Below are 26,401 nucleotides of genomic sequence, written 5' to 3' on the forward strand. Positions count from 1 at the left end.
CGTGTGTGTGTGTGTGTGTGTGTGTGTGTGTGTGTGTGTGTGTGTGTGTGTGTGTGTGTGTGTGTGTGTGTGTGTGTGTGTGTGTGTGTGTGTGTGTGTGTGTGAGAGGGCCTTATGCCACAAGGTATGGTTTGAATAGGCAAATAGGCCTATTCACATAAACATGCTGATATGGTCTTTAATGTGCAACAAATTAGTATGTTTCTCTAAATACTGCAAATATAAAGTAGGCTATAAGATGCCATCAGTGCTTAACCACCACAGCTCTAATAACTAAATAATAGGCTACACTATTTAGACATTTGGACATCGTCATTAGACCTAAATCTGAAACAATACGTGAAAACATAATTTCAATTTCTTGAAAAGGTCAGCTACACTTAATTGTTTTGCCAAATTGCCAAATTAGCTCCAGGACCCATACTTTGTACACCTTTAAGGACCTGTAGGCCTACATTTTACAATAATAATTTAGAAAGCTACAACATTTTGGGGAAAAAGCTTTAACTTTTGGCTTTAGCAATTGATTTTGTTGCTCTTCTGTTTATTCTGTTGCAAATGCCAGGGTGTTTCACATGGATGGAGGGTAGCACAGTGTAGCCTACTTTTGAAGATAAAATGTCTAGTTCACCAACTGTGAATCACACCATAGCATGTGAGGGGGAAACGATTTACATTTAGCAATAAACCAACCTAGGTAACAGCTCCTGCTTCACTGCCGCGTTTTGTGCTGATAATCAAACACTCACAGACAAGAAGGAAAGTAGGCAAGGGGGCGGGTTGCTTGCAAACATGACCCGTGCATTCAGACAGTATACTCATGAACGGCCATCCGGGTACTTTGCTCTTAAATTTGCGTTACGCCCCTTTATGGGTGAAAACAAACCGAATGTCTCATTGACTTACATGCTACAAAGGCTAGCCTAAATTATCACATTTCACGCTTCAGCCACGGCTGTTTGGCTATATTATTTGAACAGCCGGCAACGCAACATGTTTTCGGCATGTTGCGCGTGAACAACGCTAGTCTACAGGTCCGTATCTTCCGTTTATGAAACCCCAATATCACCAATTGACTTGCATGGGTTGTTTTCCCCCATAAATGGGCGTAACGCACATGGAAAACGTCACGCCGTTCATGAGTATGGAGTACACCAACGAGACCACTTCTGAGACTCATTCTTGTGCGTGATAGTATTCTCAAACACTTCAGCTACGGTTGTGCAAGGTGTTTCAAATTAAGTCAATTTGTAAGTGCGGAAGCACTCCGAGAAACCATCCCCAGTCAATCTTCCTGTTCCACGTTGATCTCGACTCGCACACCGCGCACTTCAAAAGAACGTAGCTGCACTTGCTAACAGGCTCCACACAACTCACGCATTGCGTAGTCATCATCATAATAAATTAGGGAAATGGAGTCATGTCGTACGCTCAAAAAACAATCTCGCGTCCATAACACACACACGGTCTTAATGTCCACCACCGCACAACCAATCTTCAATGTCAACTCCCTGACAAACAAGTGACAACAAAAGGCACCACGAAAAAACTTGAGCATGTTCATGTTAAAGGCTACCCACAGCATAATAATTAGATGAATCTTACCTTAAAGCAGAATCACAAGTAGGCTGTGTTTTTCATGCAGTCCATTAAAATCCCGGGGTGGTTGACATGATGAAGACATTTTGTCCCAGTGCAAACTACTTGAAGCTGCTACCCATCTGATGTTGAATATTTCCACAATGCAGCGATTGCAAACGGCTCAGCTGTCTGTCACTTGAACCGTCTTTCTTGCTAGGCCTACTTCTCGACATTTTTTAAAATAATAAAGACAAAAAGCCAAAAACTGCCATGTTTTCTTTCCGATACGGCTAGAGATTTGAACAAGCCTTGCCTTGCTAGTTCTTGCTATCATGGCTGCCTGTAGGGCAGAAATTGGCTACTACCTGAATTGTAACAATTTTTCATTTTGGGCGCTGTGATTGGCTCACATACTCCCGCCACAGAGTAAAGGCTCTGCTTTTAGTCCCATTGACAAGCTATGTGACAACTTAATACGCATGCGCAAACTTCTACATTGACAGCATTGAAGGCAGGGTAGGCAGAGGAAAAGCGAGCCTTACCTGGCTGCCTGGCTGGCATTCGAAAGCTCTGCTTTCAGCCTGTCTCTGCTACCAGCCGTGACTGCGCGTTGCCACGGCAACCTGCCCAAGCCTGAGCGCTTTGCTTCGTGCGATTACTTCGGTTTTTGATCGTTGTCCTGTGTATACTGTACTTTAAACAGCTCATAATTTATGCTGAATCAATGTTATTGTTGTGTATGTGAACTCTGAAGAATATATTTTTTAAACACGTGTTAGTTTTTATTTTTAAGACATTTCTGTCAGAACCATTTCAGTCAAGAAACCCAAGACAAGAATATAAATGAATTTCTTTTATTGAAATTATGAATTACATTTGGCGGTATAGCTCTGTTCGGAGGAACCCCCCTATTTCCATGAGCAGCATGGAAAAGCATTTAGTCAGGGGGCAGAAGCAGTTTAGGGAATTCTCACCCCAGCAGGACAGGGCGAGAGATAACCCCCCATGAACAGAGCCAAGCGACGTGACAAGAGAACATGTCACATCATACATGACAAGGTGTAGCAGGGGAGGTGGTGGGTAGAAAAAACCGAGCAGCATACATTTGAGAAGAAGTGGATAGAATTTAAAAGGCATGCCGAAGCCGTGTGGCCAATCGCTAGGGAAGAAAGATTATCAGCTGAGGGAATGCACCTGGATCAATTAGGAATTAATTAGATGAAGGGGAGGGCGGCAAGCTTCTTGACTACCATGGCCTGGCCAGAACTGACGTTAGTACTTTAATTTCTGTCAGAACCATTTCAGTCAAGAAACACAAGACAAGAATATAAATGAATTTCTTTTATTGAAATTATGAATTACATTTGGCGGTATAGCTCTGTTCGGAGGAACCCCCCTATTTCCATGAGCAGCATGGAAAAGCATTTAGTCAGGGGGCAGCAGCAGTTTAGGGAATTCTCACCCCAGCAGGACAGGGCGAGAGATAACCCCCCAAACAGACTTTACCTGGTAATCCTCTCTCGAATACGATGAGAGGATGTCATAGCTATGAAAATAAGCCCCCCAAACCAAAGATCTAAAACTAAATTTGGAGCTAAATTTGGTAAAGGCAGGGGGGGGTGGCATAGCAGCAGCAGGAGCAGCAGATGGCAGCACGACGCACAACGCACTTATTGGTTACCACCAGGGGCAGCAAGGGACATGGCTTCTGGGCATTAAGAAGGGCGCGCACGTCTGGCCGTAGGTAGCATAGGCAGCAGAATTCCATACCTGGTAATCCTCTCAAGGTCAGTTAAAATGAGAGGATTGGTTGAGCAGTCGAATTTAGATATCCCCCCCCCCCAAAAAAAAACCGTCATGCACTAGTTCAGAGTAAATCGTGCATGTGATCAGAGGAGCAGTCATATTGACTATGCCAGCAGTAAGTATAATCAAGAAGGCTGGGCCAGTCATTGGCTAAATGTGGCATAAATCGTCAAGTTAACTAGAATAGGCAGATTTCTATTAACCTGACTAGACCAGCAGAAGTTTTGTTTAGCAGCAGTTATATTAGGAGCACAGCAGCAGCATAGGAAATAGCCCAGCAGTAGCAAAAGAAAATAGCCAGGCAGCAGCAAAATAAAAGAAAAACTTGCCCAGCAGTAGCGAAAGAGAAAACTAGATAGGCCGGTAGATAGTTAAATAGGCCAGTAGAATTCAGGTGAAATGACCGACCCCAGCCAAAAGGATAAAATGTAACTAGATGACCAATAAGTTGGCCGCAGTTAAAAACAATTTGGGGTTGGCAGCATCCTCGGTTAGTGGCAATTAAGTGCCCCATCACCAGCTGTAAAATAGACTTAGGTAGGATTAAAGACAAGGTCAGCTGTTGGACAATTAACTAAGTCAGATGCACATAGGGAAATAGAGATTTAAATAGACTTGGCTGGGAGTCATTAGGATAAAGTACACAGACTGGAGGCAACTAAGGCTAGGATGGCTTAATAAATAAATGGGCAAGGTGGGCATCAGCAGAAATGGGTTGGGCGGGTGGGCATCAGCAGAAATGGGTTGGGCGGGTGGGCATCAGCAGAAATGGGTTGGGCGGGTGGGCAGCAGCAAAATGGGCTAGGTGGCGGGCAGCAGCAAAATGGGCTAGGTAGAGGGCAGCAGCAAAATGGGCAGGTGGACAGGCAGCAGCAAAAAAGGACTAGGCGGACAGGCAACAGCAAAATGGACTAGGCGAGATGATTGGATAAGCTCAGCAAGCAATTGGCTCTTGTTGACAAGGACCACATGACAGCACACAATAGGCTGGGCCTCCATGACGACAACCAATAGCTAGAATGATGGACAGATACAGTCGTAGGTAAAGCCTATCCGAGAGCAGCAAGGAGACCAGAGATGGCGACAGTCAGCAGAAGCTACATTGACACAATATGAGCAGGCAGCCGCTGGCTAGACACTAAACCGACCAATGAAGCAGCCGCTAGACTAAACCAAGTGAGCCCACTGCAGTTACCATAGCTGCACAATACAACCCAGCAGATCTGACAGCATATAGATAATATGACCGGAGGCGGGTGCAGGACCCAATGCAGTTAAACTATATGTGAGCCAGCTGTAGTTAGACAGAGTATGAGCCAATAGCAATTGCAGCACATGGACTACTCAGGGCAATGCTACCATGAACAATAGTCATCATGCTCACAGGGCAAACATTAGCCAGACAGCACGATTACCGTCCTACGAAGCAACACAGGTGACCATTAACAAAAACATTAGGAACACTGGAGTACACTTGCCGAGCAGCAGAGCCAATTCAGACTATGAGCTTACAGTGCCACCACGACTACACAGGGAAACAATGCCAACAGACCACAGAAGCTAACAGCATTAGCAAAGGCCTATGTATACTATGCAGTTGGCAGCAAAAGCAGACGAAATCAGCAAAATTATCCAGACACGGCAACATGATCTACACTAAAGGACGACGCCAACATAACCACTGATGCAGCCTCCCCCAGCAGAGGCCACGACACGGCTCCATGAGCATGACGAGGCCTAAACATGACCCAACATTCACACCACTACCCAACATAACATAATAGCATATAGTTGATATTGTAAGATGCATACAGTTTAACCAAAGTGACCGGAATGAGGGAAGAGCTAATAATGCCATACAGGCAGCACAAGCACTACTGCACAGCCCAACCGAGCTAGCAGAAAGATACACAGCCATGCAAGGTCACGGTTAGGCATATAACCAGGCTTTAACAGAAGAGCGATATAGCCAAGCCAGCACAGCCTACATCAGCCAGTAACATAAAGACAATGCGTCCCTTGCTAGTAGTAATGACGGACTCCAGACAAAATACTTACACTACATTGGCCAAAACAGCAGGACTGACTACATACCAGCACAAACAGGGCACCAGCACTAAGTGAAACAGCAACCACACTACAGGCAGGCCACAGCCAGAGTACCTACACAGCCCAGCCAGGACTATGACTATACACACTGCAAGCACCTAGACTAGCAGACAGGAAGTAATGGCTCACTAGAACATAATAGCCTAGTCTAGGACACAGAGCTAGCAAAACTTGGCCAAACAGGCCTGTAGCCTACTATAATGAAGCAGAGACAACATCCCGAACATTGCAGACAACTCAGAACTATGATAATTGCAACCACCCCAAAAAACAGATGAATAGCCAGGAAGTAGTAGATACAAGGAGCATGTAAATCTAGGCCAGTGTTTCTCAAACTTTTTTAGACCGGGGACCACTTTGTCCGCCCCAAACATTTTCAGGGACCACCTGTCAGCGGAATTGACAGTTGAGGGGTGCTAATTTGACGCTGGTAATTTCGATTGAAATCACAAGCCTGTCTTATTGTGGTGAAAATAAGACTTCAGCTTTGTTTAGCTTTGTAATTATGTTACTAATATACTGCTGCTAGTTTGTCTTGGAAAAGTAGAAATCCCCTCACGGACCACCTGAGCTCTGTCGCGGACCACCAGTGGTCCCCGGACCACACTTTGAGAATCACTGATCTAGGCTATAGAGCTAGCACACTGCAAATGGTCACAGGGGGTGCAAGGGGAATGCGTTGATCAGGAATGCCAAAAACAAGACGGATAAGCAGCAGTCACCAGCTTATAAACAGCTAGAGTCACAGAATAAAAAGAATGCGAAAAAATAAACAAATAACCACAGGTCCCGAAGCACGGTTTCCAGCAACAATCAATTCAAGCCCGATTAGAAACACCTGTGCTTTGTTACAAAGTGTCAGGTGACCGGCTAGGACGGTGGAACAAACATACTAGCCTATATGTATACTGTAAAAAAATTTTTTTTAAAATCACATCGCACGACGCCTCCCTTACCTAACTACTGTGACAAAGGAAGCATGGGCTATTCAATCCAACCGTTTCAGAGCACGAAGCACAAACGCACAGGGTCGCCAGATTTCCATAGGCTACACTATACCGCCATGCGACTCGAAGCGCAAAATAGACTACTGTAGGCGTACCATGCTACACTTTCACGTGAATGTTACATGAATATGGATTTATCATCCCACGGCAAAGGTCAATTAAGCACCTATATCAAACACCAGCAGACGGCAAATGCAACGAGTTAACCATAAAATATTCACCTCCGCAGAGAATTATGAATTCATATTGAGCAACTGAAACATGCGTGGTGAAAAAGCAGCAAGCCAAAATCCGGTTTATCATCAGGATGGACAATGACAAGAAACCAAAAATCAATTAAAAACGGCGTGCGAGGCATTTAAAGTGATCAGATAGGAAGCCCGAGATAATGCAAAAATCTGTTTTAACGCCCTAGAGGCACCGCACGGAGAAAACAATCAACTGTCCAAATTGAAGTGCGTAACTTTTGAAATCATAGGTGGACTCCCTACCAGAACAGAAGCAGAACTAACAAGGCAACTCAAAGAAAAATGTGCAGCCTACCAGAGATGAGACAATATCGACAAAGAGAATGTTAAACAACGTGTTCAGAACTAGGCATAAGAAAACAAGCAACCAGCGACACCAACTCCAGCAAAAACCGAGCAGCATACAGTTGAGAGGAAGTGGATAGAATTTAAAAGGCATGCCGAAGCCGTGTGGCCAATCGCTAGGGAAGAAAGATTATCAGCTGAGGGAATGCACCTGGATCAATTAGGAATTAATTAGATGAAGGGGAGGGCGGCAAGCTTCTTGACTACCATGGCCTGGCCAGAACTGACGTTAGTACTTTAATTTATCCCAGGGTAGGCACTGCCTACCCTGCCTACCCTGACCGCACGTCTCTGGTATACTGTAATCCCTGAAATTTTGGGATGGTGCGTATACCTGCGTTTTGCTAGACTACACCACTGGCTGTGCATTTCATCAAGGTGTAGGCTACAATTCTCCACTTCAGGTTGATATTTTGACAACACTAATGTCCACATGTAGTACGACTGCAGATTTCGTGGCTTTTGTCTTTTTGGTTAGGAAACCATGTTGTTCGCTTTGTTTTTTTTTTGTTTTTTAAAGAGGGCCGCCAAGGGGAAAATTCTCCCGGTGGGAAAAGGTGGGCCACTCCGCCCCTGGCAGAAAGGTACACGTGGCCCGCCATCCTCCAACTGAGGGTGTGAGGAGCCTGACGCCTGAATATCACATGAAAAAATAGCTACAAAAAAGCTTCCTCATTCAACACACTAGTGCGAGTGAGAGACAGACTGAGAGAGATACTGTAGTGCATGGGCGGGAACCTATAGCTTGGGGAGGCCCTGATGATGTACAAACCCCAACTCCGATGAAGTTGGGACGTTTGGTAAACAGTGAATAAAATCAAAATGCTATCATTTTCAAATCATTCAATCTATTCATTAGATGGAGAATAGTGAAAAGACAACATATTAAGTGTTAAAACCGAGAAAAAATATTGTTTTGGGGGACATATGTACTCATTTCTAATTTGATAAATCCAACACGTCTCAAAAGAGTTGGGACGGGGATCAGTGAAATTTAGTAAACATCCAAATAAGATAAAACAACAAAGAAGAACATTTCAAAATGAATTGTACTGACGGACAATATAGGTGTCCAGGTATAAGATCATCACAGAGAGGCTGAGTCACTCAGAATTAAAGATGCAAAGGGAATAATTACCATAGTTATTACATGCATTTTTGAATTCCCTTTGATTTACCACGATTGAGTGTATATAAGACATATTTTTGTTAATAAAATCATTGTATAGGTTCATGACATCATGAAATATATATTGGCTGTAGTCTCACTCTAATTCCTGGAGTGCTAGAGCTATTGAAAATTTACCTGATTAACAATGCTTAATGCATGAAAATGATACAGGGGTGTAACATTCTCCTAAGCACCTGAGCTCACTTGAAATAGACCCAGAAGACATGGGAAACTGTCCTTTGCTTACAGAAGTCAGCAGAAGTTGTAGAAGTCCATTATTTTTGACAATAATAGAGCATTGCACATCCTGTGCTACAGTAAAAATGGACCATCCAACTTGTGTTAGTGCTAGCTTCAAAAGTCAGCCTCCATGATGGCATGCGGGTGCAGTAGTGCATTGGTTAAGATGTTCTCACTCATCTGTAGAGTTAAATACAGTGCTGAATGGTATAAATGGGTTTTAAACAGCATGAAAAGCCACTCATGCATTATATTTTGAAGGGAGATCTTCGATTACTGCCACATAGTAAGGTCAAATTGCATTCTCTACTATATTTTAACAGTTTGGCTCCATCATAAGGACCAGCAGGTGATAAAATGGTGGGTTTTTGGTCAAGACCTGTCACACTGTAAGCACTACAGAAAGGAAAACATTGCAAAACATGACAAGGAATACACCCACCATTTAAGCTGGTGAAATCATGTCCAAGATAGGAATCAACACTGTTTTTTATATAAAATCATCTCATCGGTTAATGTATTTAACTGTTAAGTGTTGTCTTTTGTTTTGTTTTTAGTCTTCCTCGACATTTGCTGCCATTTATTGTCCCCGTCCCAACTCTTTTGAGACATGTTGGATTTATCAAATTAGAAATGAGTACATATGTCCCCCAAAACAATATTTTTTCTCAGTTTTAACACTTAATATGTTGTCTTTTCACTATTCTCCATCTAATGAATAGATTGAATGTTTTGAAAATGATAGCATTTTGATTTTATTCACTGTTTACCAAACGTCCCAACTTCATCGGAGTTGGGGTTTGTAATTTTAATGTGGTTTCACAAGAAATATGACATGTTTTGTAGATCTTTTTTTAGAAAACTTGGAAATGTTAGATTAGGTTATTTATCATGGGACCTAGTTAAGGTGGGGTCTGTTTTAAAGGCAGCCACCTTCAATATAGGCCCAAAGAGCAGGGGTAAATCCTGGTTTGTAGTCATAGTACGGCCCTTGGAGGACTTGAGGTGGCCCTTCAAATTAGCTTGAGGAGGCCGTCTTATTCCGCCGTTATATAATTTTAATGTTGCGCAGTTTCACATAAAATATGACGTGTATGAACGGCCATCCGGGTACTTTGCTTGTGAATGTACATTACGCCCCTTTTTGGGGGGAAACAAAGCGAATGTCTCATTAACTTACATGCTACATCGGCTAGCTTAAATGAACACAGTCCATGCTTCAGCCACGGCTGTTTGGCTATATTATTTGAACAGCTGACAATACAACACGTCTTCGGCATGTTTAGTGTGAACAACGGTAGTCCTTGTCTCTCGTTTATTCTTTCCCAACACCACCAATTGACTTGCATTGGCTTTGCCCCCAATGTTTTCCCTCAAAAAAGAGGCGTAACACACATGGCACACGTCACGCTGTTTATGCCTTGTGTCCCTGCTCAGAGGCGCGTCTTGCCACCAGGCAAGGCAGGCAGCCGCTTGGGGCTCCCAAGCCCCTAGATAGTGAATAACAGCCCACACTTTACCACAGTAGTGGAGATTTTGGTTCAAATGTTCATACTTTTGCATTTTTGCTTGGGACTCCATCTGATCCTTGACTCGCCTCTGCCCCTGCTGTAGCGGATATGTTGGTGAGGTGGGATTTCATTGGTCAGAGCCACAGTAAATCAGCCACAGCTGTGGACACACATTTTTTACACAACAATGACCACACAGATTGTTATATTGAAAATGCCTCCATTATTACCCCTTTAAGGAGATATTAGAGGACTTTGTAAGTAGATAAAGTAACTGAATGTTTATAAAAAAGCATATAGACAATAGACAGGATGAAATTACACAAAAAAGAAGGAAATTATGTTTAATATATTTTTGTTAAAAGCAAGACACTTGGTTGCCTTTGGGTGGGAGAAGGGGCAAAGTGGGTGAGTTTGTAGTATTTAATCTTTGCCTTCAGCAGCCACATCGAAGCCTTGTTTAGAAGTACAGCAAATGTCTTTTGCACCTGCATCAGTGCTGCTGCGGTAGTTTACCAAGAAAATGGTTGATGTGTAGTCTACGTGACTTTAAAAAAAGTCAGTTGGCCACACACTCTTTCATGTGCACAGGATGCACTACCATATTTGACCATATTTCGGCATGCGAAAACCAGGACACCTTACCGCAGTGTGCATGCTTGGGGGTGGATGCGTGTAGTATTTATTTATTTATTTATGTCCCACAACCTGTTCAATATCCTATATCCATACAGTATGTTCCAGATGGGGGGTAGTTTCTTTCTTTATTTAGGCTCATTAAGCTGTTTAAGAATAGCCTACATTTGTTTTATGGGCCTTTTTTCTATTTTATGTTAACCTACATACAGTGATGGGCAACCTGGATTCATTAGTTACAATCCAACCTTGTGAAAATCTACCAGGTTTTTTATATAGTAACCATGGTTCTACCATGGTTTGTCATGGTTACTCTAAGTACTCTGAACCAACCATAATTACTACGGTTTATCCATGTTTTTTGGGTAACTATGAAAACCATGGTTCTTGATTATGGTTTAACCATCATTACCCCTGACAAGGAGGTTATGTTTTCGGTCGCGTTTTTACCTCCGTCAGTTTGAACTCTACAATCCCCTATGGCATGGGGGAAAGTGAAAAGCACTCAACAATAATAGTAGTAATGTCCAGAGATGCAAGAGATTATTATAATGCAGTTGAATGGAAATATTGTTACACTTATTTTTAGTTTATTTTGATCAACATAAGGTATTTAGTTTATTGAAAGATTTATTTTGTTTTGCTATGTTTCTCCTGCCAACCTGCCGCAGCCTCTAAGCACCGTCTCGCGGCCCCCAGGAGTCTCCAGCCCCCACTTTGAAAACCCCTGCCCTAGATGATACCTCCAGTATCGTGCCAAGTGGTGCGGTCGTCCTGAGGCAAGGCAAGTGCTGTATGTGCCCTTGGTCGCATGCAGTCGCATGTGCAGTTTAAAGGTGCACTGTGTAAGATGTGGCCAGAATAGGTATTGCAGCTATGCTTCTCATTGAAATTGTGCTGCCTATTGCCAAATGTGATATATTCATGAATATTTACTAAGTAATAAACTAGTATGCACTAGTTTGAGCAAAGCTCAAGTAAGTTTTGCGACTAAAAATGTTTATTGCTGCAAATTCAAAATGGCGGACCATGGAGAAGATCCCCCTTTTCATGTATGAAAAGTGCAATTTTCCCATTCATACCTGTATTGAATACTTAGAATTTGATAGTGGTGGTAAGTATTTGTTAAATGTTACAAGGTAACATTTGTGAATGGGCATCATGGATTCTGGACACGGACAACTAAAAATATTACACGGTGCACCTTTCAGGTACACAGCAAGCATGTACCCGGCCTAAGACAGAGGTAAGTGTGGAGAGGAACCACATGCCTGATGAAGACCCAGTTGGGTCGAAATGTATGACTTGAATAAACCTTCAAAGTGGAGCTACAGTCTGCAGACTTCCACTTTTTCTATTATCAGATACTGGCCTCAGCACGGTATAGGATGTGCGTACACTTACTCTTTTGACAGTGGTGTAGTCTACTTTTTTATGGTGGGTATACTGTATATTTGAGCATTTTTGGAAGTGGGTATACTGTATATATTTGTGCTATTCAAAACAATGGAGCAATCCATTTTAAGTGGGTATACTGAAATCCCTGTAATTTAGAAGTGGGTATACTCCGTATACCCGCGTTCTACGTAGACTACACCACTGTCTTTTAAAGTGTGGAGAGGAAGTTATGGGCAGAGAGAGATGGTTCAGGGTTGGGAAATGACCCAGGTTGAACTCAACCCTCTGTGCCCATGGGTCTGCCTTAGCACACGGTATACTAGATCATACAGGTCGATAATAATGACGAGTTGTAATGTGAGGACAGACAACAGTCTCCATTTCTTATGTCTTTTTTTTTCTTATGTCTATTTTTTTTAACATGGGCTGATGTCTGAATGTGTGCAGCCAGTGGAGGGATGTTGGGTGGAAGTAGCACATGAAACTAGGTTGACCATGTGACCTGCTAGCTGAGAGAGGTGTGAAATGAAAACTCGGCTCTTGGCAGCACTGACCTCTGACAGGAAGTTCGGCATCATGGTAGCACGACCATGGTAACCAAGGTAACCTCCATTTATAATCAATGCTGTAAACAGTGGCCCTACCATGACTCTCCAACAGTAGGGCACTAGACTGCTATGCCGGCAGCCGAATCATTTGCAGATCCCTCACCCCTCTCTCTCACCGACTCATTTCCTGTCTGTACTTCAGTGGCTATACGGTTACATGATGTTTAAGTCCAATTTAATAAATGAGATTTAAATACATTAGATTAAGAGTTATTTTGCGACGTGTATACATGGCACTTACACTTAAATCTGATTAAACGTCTGGGGAAAAGAAAGCATTGCGATTGGACTGAGGACGCACGTGCTGAGCGAGCCAAATAAGGCGTGGGGGCGTGGTCGCCAAATCTCCGGGGAACTCTGTTTACTACTGGGACAGACACTAATCTTCTGCCCGAAAATGAATTCCCTCAGTCGGACTCAAGGCTGGGTACATCCCCTTTGGTCTGGTTCTTTCAAATTCTAGTTAGCTTACCCACCTAGCTTAGAAAAACAAACTGGTCAAAGGGTGATGTGGAGTAACTTTGTTGTGCTTCATTACTTTGTGGGGCACTTTTACATCAATATATGGAAGCCACAACATTTATAGTCGCTTAGGGACTTAAAATTAAGCAAAACTTTCATGTGAAAATCAACAGGAAGTGCCGCCATTTTTTTCTCACTAGCAAAGAGCACGCCATCATGTGGCCAACGAGCATGCGTGGAAAGACTGGACTTATTGCAATTCTGAATAAAAGGTTACATGACAGAGGAACGTGTTTAATCGGATTTAAAAGAGGAATAAACCACCCACTTTAATCGGACTTAAGTTTGAATCAGAATAAACTTAAATCCTGTTCGGTAAGTGTTTACATGATATTTTTAGAGCGGAATTAAGTTTTAATCAGATTTAAAGTGAGTTAAATCGGACTTAAGTGTCTCATGTAAACGCATAAACTATCCTGTCCAGAATAAAGGCAAAAAGCAGCCCCCCAAAAAAATACCCTATACTGCATATTACCAATGCAATGTGTTCAAGTGCAAGCATTCAAGACAATTACAAGCATTTTTAGACATGATAATGTAAAAATGCACAAATGAAAATGAGGTCATTATCAAGTAGCCTATTGGCCTAACCCTGTATAGGAAATGACAGCATGCAGACAGGTCTAAAAATATTTCATCAATAGGTGGGTAGGCCGAAAGTAGGTAGAAAACATCTTGACACAGAAGACAGAATGCCGCTGGGTCAAGTGTTCCTGCTGATTGGTGAGTACAACATAAACTATTAGGCTACCGTAAGTCTACAATTCATAAAATACATACTGTAGAATTGAATGCCTTTTATTGTCAATATTCATATACTGTACTGTGTACAGTTTACACTACATATCACAATGAGATTGAGAGCAACTCACTTAAGTGCAAAAAAATCTAGAGGGATACACTGTGAACACTACTAGTAGGTTACTTAAAAAGAAGAGAGGCTTGGCATGCATGAGGTACAGTATATAGTGCAGGTTTATATAGGCTACATATTTCCATGTAGGCCTACTGTACATGATGCTAGTAGCCCCATAGTTATCCAAGTTATTGCACAGCTTGTCATGCATTTCTGGTATTGTGTATACATAACTACAGAAGACAGCAATAATGAGTACACCTCTTTTGATAGCTAACATTTTATACAATATTTCAGTAAACACACAAGTTATTTCCCAAACATACTATGTATGCTCACACTTCATGTGATGTGCTGATAATTGAGATTAATGACATGTCGATCTTGGCTATAACATATACAGAATGTCAACTCTTGAATAAGGTACTTACAGGAAGTACCCATGAATGCCGTGAATCAAGCAAGCCTACACAACTACTTAAAGCACTTACGTTTTTCTGTTATCATATGGAAGTTAATGGAAGTTGGAAGTTGTAGTAGGCCTACATGAATTATCAGAAAAGCAAAAGTTGAAAACGGCTAAATGGAAAAGTGTACAAAATGTTCCGTTTTAGACATAGGCCTAAAATAAAAACCAAGTCCCTCCCCCAAACCTGCACTACATCCCCCAAACCCTGTCCCCTTTGTGGACAAAGTTGTGACAGTGAGCTCGACCAGTATATAGTGTGCACTTTCTATGGTAATTTTAAAGTACAGTGTTTGTATAAACACGACTACAAGCTTGGAGGGAGCTACAGAATTTGTTTCTTCGTCTCTCATACAACTTTCGGAATTCCATCACAGTTCAAGGAAACATGACTAAAAACAACTTGCCGAATGCACATTGAAGTTAAACAAAGGTAATAGTCAGGGCCACTGACAGATTTGCCGGACACAGTCCAATGTCAATGTGCAATCTCCATCCCCTGCATGAATGTATTTCATAGGCCAATGTGTGTTGTAGGACCTTTGATCAATTCATTATACCTGAATTGGAATACGGCAGGCCAAGACAACATACAAGTAATACCATGTATAGCACAACAGACAATACACATAGGATCACTTAAATCGTTATTTATTTATTTATATATACATACCAGTAATAGAACTAGTTTGACATGGCAAAGTTCTGAAAATGTAAATGAATTGCATGATAAGGCAGAAAAGTGTTTAAGTAGCCTATGTTGCAGCAAAGCTTATTCTCTCTCTCTCTCTCTCTCTCTCTCTCTCTCTCTCTCTCTCTCTCTCTCTCTCTCTCTCTCTCTCTCTCTCGCTCTAGCCCTGAGTTCCTGTGTTCTCTCTGAAGAGAGCCAAGGTGGGAATAGTATACGTCTTTAGTAAATAGTTTTGCCATTGAGGTCTCTGTCTTGTTTACAGGCACAGTAAATTGCAGTTTTACTCAATTCTCCTTCCTCATAGCTCCAGATGCGTTCACATCTCCCCCTACAGCCAGAGTGGTGGTAGTGTCTCCTCAAACTCCTTTCTGCCCAGGAGATGAAGTCACTCTGCGGTGTGACATTGAAGAGTACACTGACTGGGACTCCTATGACTGGTATAGAAACAATAAAATTATTTCCAATAAGAGAGCACAGACCATCACAATCACTCTCCCTCAAGAGTCGGGTCAGTACAGTTGCAATGGATGGAGAAATGTTCATCCCGTAGGAACCTCAAGGAGTCAGCCGATTGATATCACCCCCCATGGTTAGTCTATTATTTTATGTTTATGACCGAGTTTCTTTTTCCAATGGTAGTTTTAAACTTATCTGAAATATAACCTTTTTTCTAATCATTCTAATCATGGCTTATCAATAGCCATTAACAATATAAAAAATAAGTTATTAAAAAACTATTAATTTAACACTTGGAGATAGTTGATTTAACATCTAAAATCCTTTTTGTCTTTTATTATTTCATTATTTCCTGAGCCATGAAATAATAAAAGACAAAAAGGATTTTAAGTGTGCAGACTCCTCACTTTGAAAACTACAGCTGGCCTTCGTCCTGCACCTTTTCTTGGGATGTGCACAATCCTCTCCTTCAACTGTTGAATTAACATTCCCATTTTACAGTGTATGCACCTTTTATGGCCCATAGAAAATGTCACCAACTATTGACCTGAAAGTGTCACTATCCCTGTATATTTTTGACTTACTAGTTTCTATTTTCTGGCACGTTACTCAATGATTTTGACACACACAAAAAAACATTTCCTTTTTTGTCTTCCCCCCAGTCTAATTATTAGGATGGGTGTAGGATAGCCTCTACATATTTTACATGATACATTTAATATTTATGATACATTGAAGTTAAGATATGATATTAAGTTACGGTACTTTCGTTTTGTGACTGTTGATGTTTTTCTACATACTCCCACAGCTCCCCCTACAGCTAAAGTGAGGGTATTGTCCCCACAGCCCCCCTTTTATCCTGGAGATGTAGTCACTCTCGGGTGTGATATAACTCAGTGTGGTGATTTGAAGCATCATTACAAATACACCTGGTACAAGGACAACAAAACGCACAGTAAGACTGACATCGGTGCCATCTTAGTGGCAAAAGACGCTGGCCGATACCAGTGCCTTGGATGGAGTGACACGCAGACATCCCCAAGGAGTTTGCCATTTGACATTGTGTACTTTGGTGAGGAGCTTAATTATACTGTACAAGTATATAGGCTAGGCCTATTATACATTTTAGAAGACATGTTGACTTCTGATTCAGTCTCTGATGTTATTATATTATATTATATTATATTATATTATATTATATTATATTATATTATATTATATTATATTATATTATATATAGGGCCTATATACAGTATGTGTTTGTTTTACTATTGCATTGATGTTGTGTGTGTTGTTACCCCCAAAGGTTTTCCTGTAGCTACTGTGGTGGTACTGGCTCCTCTGTCTCCTGGAGATGGAATAACTCTGAGATGTGCCATAGCTGACTACTCAGACTGGCATCAGTATGTGTGGTACAAATATGCCATCCAAGTTCCTGATGAAGTCAGAGAGACCATATCCGTCCAGCTGCCTGAAGGGTCGGGCCAGTACAGATGCTATGGACAGAGGAACAATCGTCCTAGATCATCCTCCATGAGTAAACCTACAACAATAACATACACCAGTGAGTAAACAAATAAATAAAACAAATAAACAAATAAATAAATAAAAGGGAATTACAAAACAACAACAACAACATGCTGTAGGCTTAATGCTGATACATTTTTGATGGTATATTATTTGATTTACAAATCATGATTATTATATGATTCTGTTCCCACTGGTAAGTAGTGGGAGAGAAAATTGTCACAGATTGTGCAAGTATGTAAATATAACTGCATTAAACATAACCGCATAATCACATTTCAACATAGATGCTGATATTCATTAACTTGTTGTTAGCTACTACAGACTTACAATCCGGACACTCTTCTCTGGTGCTTGTCAGCGTGATCATTGGACTCGTCATTGTCTTTGTTGCTATAGCAACACTGTTCCTAGTGTATCACTGCAAAAAGATCAGAAGTAAGTACCCCTTAAAAACGCAAGAGTCAGAAAAACTATCAGAAAACAAGATAAAATATGAGAAATGTGCTCAAACAAAAATGCATGGGTCTCAAATTGTTCTGCTACCTACTCAGAGATAGTGACCATAATGCAAATAAGATTTTTCATGATGTGGCAGGTGGGGTTTTGTCCACATGTTGGGGATGGGACTTCACAAGTCAAGTTTAGGCTATTTGAGACATTTATGACTGCAGATTGATAAATGTGAAATGTTGGCTTATTATGTCTAAAGCAGAGCTTGCTTTCATGTCTCCACAGGCCTCACAGAACAAATAGCACGAAGGTGAGTGTGCATCCCAATGGAACTCTGAAGAACTCGCGGTAACGCTTTAGAATAAGGTTCTTCTAATAAGCGTTTATAGTCACTAGTAAGCAGGTAGTAATACCCTTACAAGTGCCCAATAACATGCTTATTAACTTTGTTAACATCTTATAAGCTGCTTATTATGTATTTATAGTGTTTTTTGTCTTATTATTTACATCGGCACACATATCCATCTTGATATGCTGACTAATACTAGATATGGAGGCGTCGCAAAAAAACCTAAATTTTCAAGATGCCATGTGTACCGATTTTCATGCTTTTACTCAAATAAAGTTACTCATCAGATCTTAACAAAGTTAATAAGCATGTTAACAAAGTTAATAAGCATGTTATTGGGCACTTGTAAGGGTATTACTATCTGCTTACTAGTGACTATAAACGCTGATTAGAACAACCTTATTCTATTATGCATACTGTAGGCCTAGATACCTCTAGATACCGTGCTGAGCCTTTTGACATGACCCAAGATTGGATGCCAGTGGCTATCCAGTATCCTGATATTTCTCATACCACCACTTGGAAATTGTGCGGTTTGCCCTGTCAATGACTGATGGCAGCCATATACCATGATGACGGGAATCTGACTTCAGCCATGTGTTCCAATACAAAGCAGTGGTCAATGTAGTATCTAGTGTTCTTATCTATGGAATGATTGAAGCTGCAGCATTAGCATTTATGACATGTGTGCAGTTCTCTTCCCCCCTCTAGTGGCCAACAGCAGGGAAGCACCAATCCCACATCAGACCAGGACCAGACTGAACCAGCAGGAAGAGATGAGACCCAGTCAGAATACATGCCACTGCAAGGAGGTGAGACATCGTCACTGTTAGAACAAATACATTGTAGTGGCACTCTGCGTCCTCAAAGTTCGTTGTACCACCTTTGCAGCTTGTCTAACAACCAGTAGGCCTATTTGAATCACTCAACTGAAACCAAGTCTGCTTTTTTGATGTTTACTTTAGAGAATTCAAAATACATACAAATTAAAAGTCTTGGTACAGATCGGTTAAAAAAACTGTTGCTTCCGACGAGTCCAGCTGCAATCTGACCTTGATGTGCATTAAAGACGATATTAAAATGACACATTACAGTTGGCCTACGTAGTGGGAGCCAATATTAAGTTTCACAGTGGAAGCATCCTTTTTAAAATTAAATTAAGCATATTTAAAATGTTTTACTCTCAATTTGAATTTCCCATTAACTGGCTCTTGCATAATACATACATAATATAAATATACAGTATATTCAGTATTAAAATATTTTTTGTATTTTCCATTACTGCATGAAGATTCTTTTGTGTTTCCAGGGACCACTGATGTTTACGACACCATAAACCCAGACTACATTCCTCTGCAACACAGTAAGTTTACAATAACTGAGTTTTATAGTTAATAGTTTGTGTGGGGTCGTGGGGGTGTGCACAACAATGAAGGTAAGTGAGAGTGAGCTATTGGGTGAGGTAGGGTTGGGTTGGGAAATGACCCAGGCTGGATTCAAACTTGGTCATGGGCGTGCAGCCTATTACTGGAACAACAGTGCTACAGCACCCCCATCCCCCCTTCAATAATGCTTCATTTGATCTGTAATATTCCCTGATGTGTTATTGCTGTGCATTTCAGAAACCTCCGACGTATATGAAACATTGCAAATCAAAGATGGACAGAACCGTGGTAAGACATGTCACAATTGCAATTGCTTTGGAACATTTCCTGTGGTGGTTCTCAATGGCCTTCCTCCACAACCCATTCTGGGCCTCGTTTCCCGACAACGATGGTTCTTAGCCTTACGTGTGCCGTTAACCAGTGATCCTACGAATGTTCTTAGATTTCCTACGACTGTTTCCCAAAGACACTCGTACATGAACGCGCGTGCACAGCCTCTAAGATCATTCGTAGCGTCGCTCTTAAGGATCGCTGTCCATTTATGTGGTGCTGAAGTGTCCTCGGAGTGAACTGCGCCGTCATCTGCTGCTAAACCATTTACAAAAAGTAAGGCGTGTGTAAGTGCCAAAAGTTGCTCTCCATAAAAGGTGGACTACATTTGTAGCAGTTTGCAACTATTGACAGGAGTTATTGTTGGCAAATGAAATAAAATGCACACAAACAATGAAATCATGCAAAACTCCCAACTGACGGTAATAACCATGAGCTACGCCGTTAAGACCCAGATAAAGCGCGTGCAGTTGGCTACTGCAGCTTAATATTTAAGAAGACAAGTAGGCCTAGTTGGAGTTCCAAATTGGGATGCGCAAAGTTACAACCTCAAGGCGTTCAAGGCTTGACAACTGTCGGGAGCACGTCAGCATGCTGTTATGAAAAACAATGTCCATCAAAATGGACACATCCCCTCGCTGCCTTTTTGTTATTGCTTAGCCTACTAGAGTCGGAATAGGGAGAGCAGAGCTTGGCACATGTGGTGAGCGGTGCGCAAAGTACCGCGAGCTCAAGGCTTTCACAACTGTGAGGACATTTTTGCACGGCAGTCTGCTGTTATTAAAACAAAAAATCTACACGAATCCCCATCGCTGCCTTTTTTGTCATAGTGTAGCAGAGTGGAAGTTTGAGCTTAAACTATTTAGGTTTTAGAATAATAATTGTGGATGTAATCACCGACTACGCCACCAGGGGGAGGCAAATCCCCACTGGAAAGATGGGTTGACTCACTAGTAGGTCACACAGGTTCGTTAAGGAAAACTGAGACAGTGTTCAGGGCAACGATGGGTTCTCTTTTTTAATTATTATTATTCACAATCGGTATAAAACCATATAAAATGACTAGACAAAAAGCTGTACCAGTTCTGGTAGGTGACGTGACATGGAAATGAAACATCAATAGGCCCTAAACAAATCGCTACTCCAATAACCCAATTCAACCCCACCTTTAATACCGACACTGCAAGCCTCTCATGTAGCACAGCAAACAGGTTTAAATGTAAGAGCACAGCAAACTGTTCGATTTACACGGCAAGTGATTCACCCCACACTGGTGCCATAGGCACCCTAGACTACAGTAATTTGCACGGCAACGCAGCTAAAGGAGTTGGGTCATTGGAGTAGGACAGGTTGATTTGGTAACTAAAACAAAAGAAAACAAGTAAGTGACAGACAAAAACGGGCAGGGTATCGTTCACACACAAAAACTTGCACGCACACTCCAAGTCCAACTTTTGCAAAATCTATCTGTAAACAAAACAGCAGCCTCCCAATCTAAGCCAGCACCGGTAATTGGTGATCGCCAGGTTACCTGTGCACAGAAAATTACAGGACATCAGGAAAACAGTTGCTGCATACGTTACATGTCTGATAGAATAAAATAGTGGCGACGTACCACAGTCAGTCATACACCGATCTCTGGATAGCAGCCACGGGGAAAGGGCACGCCAAGACGCATGTCACCTGGCGAGGTAATGGGCAACCAGTGAGTTCAGACTATCGGCTACACACATCATTAGTGCATTCTACAGTTCGAGTAGGAAGCAACATACCAGCATCATGATCCAGAGACGGTCACGATTTCAGTAGGAACATTCAGTCACCTCCGATCGCACGGAGAGACCACTCCAAAAACTCCACGCGCCAACCAGCGCATTCAGCGGAGCGCCTTTTACAGGCTCGGGCTCCCAACGACCACAACGGCAACCGAAGTGGCCTGAACAAACAAATCTGCTGCTGCTCGCAGTAGCTGGCGTGAAGCCTTTTGAAAGAAGCTCACATACACCCAATTGGTGCGCATCCGCTCAGCTGACGGCCATCAATTAGGGGACAGAGTAGCGCGCTTAAAGGCGCAAGCACTCAACATGCTACAAAAGCTTACCCTTCGCCTACAACTAGGCCTATCATGTAGCCTATTCCCTGCGTCGCCTTCCCTTTCTTAGGCTAGGCCTACTTGAAAATGAAAGAGGGTGCAACAACTCGCTGACCATTTTTCTTTAAAAAATATAAAATAAATAAAGTTTCGGAAGTGGCCTTCCGACATCAACACTCTTGTCTCTGGTTGCCGAAGCCCCTTATTCATTTTGCCTTGTTCTTGTTCATGAAGCACCCACACAAATTATGATTGATCACAGTTTAATTATGCCCAGGTTTATCAAACACAGTCGAACTATTTTACTACCTGTAAAATATTTCCAAACACATTACTTTTATGTTATAGGCCTACACATCCACAATTAATGTACCTTCTTATTTTCGTTGCAGTGTCAACTGTGCTTCCATGATATTTAGGCTACACTCCCGTCTTAAAACATCAACTTGAAGCGCAGGTTTCCTCTTTTCCTATGGGTGTCTCCACTGTGCCATGCCTCTCGCGTCTTAAAACAGCAATCTTATGCGCAGGTTTCTTCTTTTCCCTTCATATCCTGTGGGTGTCTCCACTGTGCCATGCCGCTACGATCAATCTTAGCGCGTTAAGACTACTCTAGACCACTCGTGGATTGCTCTTAGAGTTACGTGTCAACCTGCGATGGTTCTTTGCTAAGTTGGCTTTGGGAAACACTCCGTGAGCTCTACGATGGTGTTACGTGTGAACTTAAGTAGCACGTAGCGTTAAGTAGTACTTAAGGCCCTTTCGGAAACGAGGCCCTGGGCCTTGTTTCCAGATAACGATGGTTCTTAGCCTTACGTGTGTCGTTAACCAGTGATCCTACGAATGTTCTTAGATTTCCTACGACTGTTTCCCAAAGACACTCGTACATGAACGCGCGTGCACAGCCTCTAAGATCATTCGTAGCGTCGCTCTTAAGGATCGCTGTCCACATATGTGGTGCTGAAGTGTCCTCGGAGTGAACTGCGCCGTCATGTTGCTAAACCATTTACAAAATGTAAGGCGTGTGTCAGTATCAAAAGTTGTTTTCTATAAGGGTGGGACTACATTTGTAGCAGTTTGCAACTATCGACAGGAGTTATTGTTGGCAAATGAAATAAAATGCACACACACAATGAAATCATGCAAAACCACGAGCTACGCCGTTAAACCAGGCAAAGCGCGTGCAGTTGGCTACCGTGCTTAATATTTAAGAAGACAAGTAGGCCTAGTAGTTCCAAATTGGAATGCGCATTTGGGGAGCGGCGCGCAAAGTACCGCGCACTCAAGGCTTTAACTGTGAGGAACATTTTGCACGGCAGTCTGCTGTTATTAAAACAAAACATCTACACGAATCCCCATCGCTGCCTTTTTATGTCATAGTTTACCCTTAGCCTACAACTATCGTGTCTTTTCTGCGTCGCCTTCCCTTTCTTAGGGTAGGCCTACTTGAAAATGAAAGAGGGCGCAACGACTCGCTGACCGTTTTTCTTTTTTTTTTTTATGTTTCGGTAGTGACCTTCCGACATCACCACTCTTGTCTCTGGTCGCCGAAGCCCCCTATTTATTTTGCGTGTGGATGCCTTGTTCTTGTTCACGAAGCACCCACACAAATTATGATTGATCACAGTTTAATAATGCCCTGATTTATCAAACACAGCTGAACTATTTTACTGCCGGTAAAATATTTTCCAAACACATTGCTTTTATTTTATACACTTACACAATTAATGTTAACTTCTTATTTTCGTTACAGCGTCAACTGTGGTGCCATGATATTTACACTCCCGTCTTAAAACATCAACTTGAAGCGCAAGTTTCCTCTTTTCCTGTGGGTGTCTCCACTGTGCCATGCCACTCGTGTCTTAAAACAGCAATCTTATGCGCAAGTTTCTTCTTTTCCCTTCATATCCTGTGGGTGTCTCCACTGTGCCATGCCGTTACGATCAATCTTAGCGCGTTAAGACTACTCCAGATCACTCGTGGATTTCTCTTAGAGTTACGTGTCAACCTGCGATGGTTCTTTGCTAAGTTGGCTTTGGGAAACGCTCCGTGAGCTCTACGATGGTGTTACGTGTGAACTTAAGTAGCACGTAGCGTTAAGTAGTACTTAAGGCCCTTTCGGAAACGAGGCCCTGGGCCCCGTTTCCCAATAACGATGGTTCTTAGCCTTACGTGTGTCGTTAACCAGTGATCCTACGAATGTTCTTAGATTTCCTACGACTGTTTCCCAAAGACACTCGTACATGAACGCGCGTGCACAGCCTCTAAGATCATTCGTAGCGTCGCTCTTAAGGATCGCTGTCCACATATGTGGTGCTGAAGTGTCATCGGAGTGAACTGCGCCGTGTCAGTATCAAAAGTTGTTTTCTATAAGGGTGGGACTACATTTGTAGCAGTTTGCAACTATCGACAGGAGTTATTGTTGGCAAATGAAATAAAATGCACACCCACAATGAAATCATGCAAAACTCCCAACTGACAGTAATAATGAGCTACGCCGATAAGACCCAGATAAAGCGCGTGCAGTTGGCTACTGCTGCTTAATATTTAAGAAGACAAGTAGGCCTAGGCCTAGTTGGAGTTCCAAATTGGGATGCGCAAAGTTACAACCTCAAGGCGTTCAAGGCTTGACAACTGTCGGGAGCACGTCAGCATGCTGTTATGAAAAACAATGTCCATCAAAATTGACACATCCCCTCGCTGCCTTTTTGTTATTGCTTAGCCTACTAGAGTCGGAATAGGGAGAGGAGCTTGGCACATGTGGTGAGCGGTGCGCAAAGTACCGCGCGCTCAAGACTTTCACAACTGTGAGGACATTTTTGCACGGCAGTCTGCTGTTATTAAAACAAAAAATCTACACGAATCCCCATCGCTGCCTTTTTAATTTTTGTCATAGCTTACCCTTCGCCTACAACTATCATGTATTTTCGGCGTCGCCTTCCCTTTCTTAGGCTACTTGAAAATGAAAGAGGGTGCAACAACTCGCTGACCATTTTTCTTCAAAAAATATAAAATAAATAAAGTTTCGGAAGTGGCCTTCCGACATCAACACTCTTGTCTCTCGTTGCCGAAGCCCCTTATTCATTTTGCCTTGTTCATGATCATGAAGCACCCACACAAATTATGATTGATCACAGTTTAATTATGCCCAGGTTTATCAAACACAGTCGAACTATTTTACTACCTGTAAAATATTTCCAAACACATTAACATTACTTTTATTTTATAGGCCTACACATCCACAATTAATGTTACCTTCTTATTTTCGTTGCAGTGTCAACTGTGCTGCCATGATATTTAGGCTACACTCCCGTCTTAAAACATCAACTTGAAGCGCAAGTTTCCTCTTTTCCTATGGGTGTCTCCACTGTGCCATGCCTCTCGCGTCTTAAAACAGCAATCTTATGCGCAGGTTTCTTCTTTTCCCTTCATATCCTGTGGGTGTCTCCACTGTGCCATGCCGCTACGATCAATCTTAGCGCGTTAAGACTACTCTAGACCACTCGTGGATTGCTCTTAGAGTTACGTGTCAACCTGCGATGGTTCTTTGCTAAGTTGGCTTTGGGAAACGCTCCGTTAGCTCTACGATGGTGTTACGTGTGAACTTAAGTAGCACGTAGCGTTAAGTAGTACTTAAGGCCCTTTCGGAAACAAGGCCCTGGTTAGTTAGTTAGTTAGTTAGTTAGAAACTGTATTGTCCCCATTACATGGGGAAATTTTGGTCAGCAAGCGAGATACACCAGGCATATTGTATTTGCCGGTGACATTTAGCTATTGACAATCAAATCAGTCAAGTCAATGCATTATTTGGTTTAATATTAGCCTCTTGGCTGTTTGATGTCTTTCCATGTTCTTTTCTCTTTTTGTTGTCCCTCTAGACAATGTTGAAGAGTACGAGGATGCAGACTTTTGAAATCCCACCGCACAACCACTCAGCATCACTGACATTACTTAATAATAATTAATACACCTTTCATAACCATGTATATTATAATGTGTTAGAGATGGTCCAAGCAATGTGTAAATAAATGCATTTTCAATGAACTGTGTATAAACTGTATCAACTGTGCACAACATTTGCTCTGTACTGAAACCTTGCCTTTTTAAAATTCATTTTAGATTATATTAGAAGTAAAAAATAATGTGTAAGCTGTAACTTATTCTACTTTCCTGTTTTCATTGCATATTTGAGAGAATAAACATAATGTATCAGTGATATATGGTCACATCTTGAGCACCTTTAAAAACATCATCCCTTTGCACAGTTTTGCAAGTTGCACTTGTGTATAGCTTTAAGACAAAAAGCTATGTAATGCATTACACGAGTTTGGTTGTCTTAAAAGGGACCATGTGTGAAAATAACTTTAACCCCTTTGCACAGAGCCTAATACCTAACACTCTCTATTACTGTCTCTTACTGTCACAAAATTGTAATGATCAAGTTTTAACCTGTTACATACAGTAAAGCTCTGTCATGTCACAGCAACATTGTTGCAATATGGATTCTTTTCAGCAAAGAGTGAACAAGCCCGCCAGTGGGCCCATTTGCACAAAAAGGATAAGACTTGTGTGTATATGATATATCTGAGTTAGTTTTTTTGTCTGGAAAAAGGG

At 41.9% G+C, this 26,401-nt stretch overlaps 1 protein-coding gene and 1 long non-coding RNA gene across 2 annotated transcripts; both read left to right on the forward strand.

Moving 5' to 3' along the window:
• Positions 1-13,874: 13,874 nt before the first annotated feature.
• On the forward strand, positions 13,875-18,890 carry LOC134437309 (uncharacterized). Its single transcript, XM_063186800.1, has 7 exons — positions 13,875-13,905; positions 15,500-15,703; positions 16,460-16,723; positions 16,958-17,215; positions 17,494-17,616; positions 17,917-17,941; positions 18,692-18,890. The coding sequence occupies exons 1-7, from the start codon at positions 13,875-13,877 to the stop codon at positions 18,888-18,890; spliced, it is 1,104 nt and encodes a 367-aa protein (XP_063042870.1).
• A 370-nt stretch (positions 18,891-19,260) lies between these two features.
• LOC134437511 (uncharacterized) lies at positions 19,261-25,875 on the forward strand. Its single transcript, XR_010032395.1, has 3 exons — positions 19,261-19,343; positions 19,603-19,653; positions 25,666-25,875. It is a non-coding gene; the product is annotated as an uncharacterized LOC134437511 (long non-coding RNA).
• The last annotated feature ends 526 nt before the right edge of the window (positions 25,876-26,401 follow it).

The sequence above is a fragment of the Engraulis encrasicolus genome, chromosome 21 (assembly GCF_034702125.1).
Source record: "Engraulis encrasicolus isolate BLACKSEA-1 chromosome 21, IST_EnEncr_1.0, whole genome shotgun sequence".
Lineage (NCBI taxonomy): Eukaryota > Metazoa > Chordata > Actinopteri > Clupeiformes > Engraulidae > Engraulis > Engraulis encrasicolus.

What these genes read in the sequence shown, in the direction of transcription:
- LOC134437309 (XM_063186800.1), top strand. Translation starts at nt 13,875, where the DNA reads ATGCCGCTGGGTCAAGTGTTCCTGCTGATTG. An exon ending in ATTTGACATTGTGTACTTTG is followed by an intron (nt 16,724 to 16,957) that starts GTGAGGAGCTTA and finishes TTACCCCCAAAG; the next exon opens with GTTTTCCTGTAGCTACTGTG. An exon ending in ACAGAACAAATAGCACGAAG is followed by an intron (nt 17,942 to 18,691) that starts GTGAGTGTGCAT and finishes TCCCCCCTCTAG; the next exon opens with TGGCCAACAGCAGGGAAGCA.